Source organism: Sardina pilchardus, chromosome 8, assembly GCF_963854185.1.
Source record: "Sardina pilchardus chromosome 8, fSarPil1.1, whole genome shotgun sequence".
NCBI lineage: Eukaryota > Metazoa > Chordata > Actinopteri > Clupeiformes > Clupeidae > Sardina > Sardina pilchardus.
In genome coordinates, this window is record NC_085001.1 from 28,835,427 (window position 1) to 28,837,926 (window position 2,500).

A 2,500-nucleotide genomic window follows, 5' to 3' on the forward strand; every position below is an offset into this window, starting at 1 on the left:
TCAACGATTTGAAGTACGTCTCAAAATAAAGCTCAAAACAAGTGCACGCTTGCACACATAAACAGAAACACACACACGCACACACACACACACACACACACCTACATCTACAAAAGCTTTAAGCACACACCTCAGAGACAAAAACAAAAAGACAAGAACAAACAGACAGACAAATACATACACACACACACACACACCAGAATCCCCAACACACAGTGTGACAGTTTGAGTGTGTTCAGTAACACTGGCTTTGCAGGCGCTGTTTGATGATGTCATGCATGACCTCTGACCTCTGTGCATCCAGGTTACAGCCGGAGTGCCAGGAAGTGGAGGAAGGGGGAGGTTTGATTCGCTCGTGGTCATCCTGCATCTGCAGTCTGATTGGTCGTTTCAGACCCCAGGAGATGTTGAGCAGACCCTCTACGATCAGCTCGCCCTCCTCCTAAAGGAAGAACACACACACACACACACACATACACACACACACACACGCAAACAATCACACACATACACAATAACAAAATCTCCTTCCTCTACGGAAAACAATGGTCATGCAGCAAATGTGTATGTTCATATTTACACACACACACACACACACACACACATACACACACACACGCACGTCCTTCCTCCTCTGAAAACAATGGAAACACAGGGCATGGGTGCATGCGATTCCCATACACAGGTGCACTCTCACACACATATTTAACCCTTCTTATCATGAACAGAACACAAACTGATTGTGTCAATAGCTTATTAACCCAGTTACAGAGAATTGTAGAAACTGCACATCGATGAGATTTATGGATCTCCACTGAATGTGTCTGACATGGCAGACATGACTGTGCTACACACACTCACATACACACACACTTACACACACACACACAGACCCGCACACACATACATTTCTCTCTCTCCATAGACAGACATACACACAGACACACAGACACAGACACACACACACACACACACACACACACACACACCTCCCTTGAGTACAAAAACAGCTCCTTCCCTTGTGGGAATACTGAACTAATGAGCAGACAGCCAGGAAGGAAAACCAGACATTTTAGAACCACAGACAAGCACATGAAAACATGTACACACACTCGCACACATACACACGTAAAACACACACGCATACCACAAAAGAAACACACACACACACACACACACACACACACACACACACAAACACACCTACGAGAAACACACATGCACACACGAACACACATACTCCACAAAAGAAACACACTTGCATGCACACACACACTTATGAGAAACACACATGCACACACTAGCACACACCCCCACACAAGAAACACGCATGCACACTACACACCGACAAAGAGACAAAGACAAGGAGGAGGAGGAGGAGGAGGAGGAGGAGGAGGCAGAGGAGATTGTTACCTCTCTATGTCTGAGCTGGAGAGTCTTCCCGTCATAGTAGAGGTTGTAGGTCTTCAGATGTGACAAAATGGTGCTCCTTTGGTGTAACACACACACACACACACACACACACACACACACACACACACACACACACACACACACACAAACACACACAAACACATACACACACACACACACACACACACACGGTCAGATTGACTGCTAATGAGGGTCATCACAGAGAGATGGCTGTGAAAAGGCTGACAGCACAATGCTTAGGATCCAGAACCAGCAGGTAGTTCGGGAAACCTCATTAAAAGAACTGAAACCGCAAAACATCAGAATGAGAACGCAGAGAACCGAGAACTCCCACAGTCACCTCCGGAACTTCTCCAAAAATACACAGGCGTTCTGCTGAGAACCTCGAGATGCCTGTGGGTTCAGGTGCAGATATAGAACAGCAGTAGTTCTGATTTTTTGCATGTGTCTGGCTGTGTGTGTGTGTGTGTGTGTGTGTGTGTGTGTGTGTGTGTAGCAGTTATTCTGTTTTTTTTTGCTTGTGTCTGGCTGTGTGTGTTTGTATGTGTGTGTGTTTGTATGTGTGTGTGTGTGTGTGTGTGTGTGTGTGTGTGTGTGTGTGTGTGTGTAACGTGTGTGTGTGTGTGTGTGTGTGTGTGTGTGTGTGTGTGTGTGTGTGTGTGTGTGTGTACACACAGCAGTAGTTGTGTACTGTATTTGGTTGCATGTGTGCAGTGGAGGTCCTGAGTGAGCTCATCTGCTGCAGGCCCCAGGGGGGCAGGAGGAGGAACACTCAGGGGAGCAGAGCAGGGAGCCACCATCTGTCACAGTCTCAGGATTATCCTGCTCTGCTCTCCGCTACCTGGCCACCAGTGTGTGTGTGTGTGTGTGTGTGTGTGGGTGTGTGTGTGCATGTGTATCTGAAGGTCAGCACTATGAAAGTGCATGAGTGTGTGTGTGTGTGTGTGTGTGTGTGTGTGTGTGTGTGTGTGTGATGAGGTTCAGCACTATGAAGGTGCATGTGTGTGTGTGTGTGTATATGTGTGTGTGTGTGTGTGTGTGTGTGTGTGTGATGAGGTTCAGCACT

The 2,500-nt window shown here is 47.1% G+C and overlaps 1 protein-coding gene across 2 annotated transcripts in view; it reads right to left on the reverse strand.

Moving 5' to 3' along the window:
* rassf2a (Ras association domain family member 2a) overlaps positions 1-2,500 on the reverse strand; it is a 23,833-nt gene that overhangs the window by 11,358 nt on the left and 9,975 nt on the right. For both annotated transcript variants that reach the window (XM_062543524.1, XM_062543525.1), the window contains exons 3-4: positions 1,414-1,489; positions 291-442 (exon numbers count right to left, since the gene is read on the reverse strand). In XM_062543524.1, the coding sequence (XP_062399508.1) occupies positions 291-442; positions 1,414-1,489 (228 nt within the window). The remainder of the gene's footprint in view (positions 1-290; positions 443-1,413; positions 1,490-2,500) is intronic.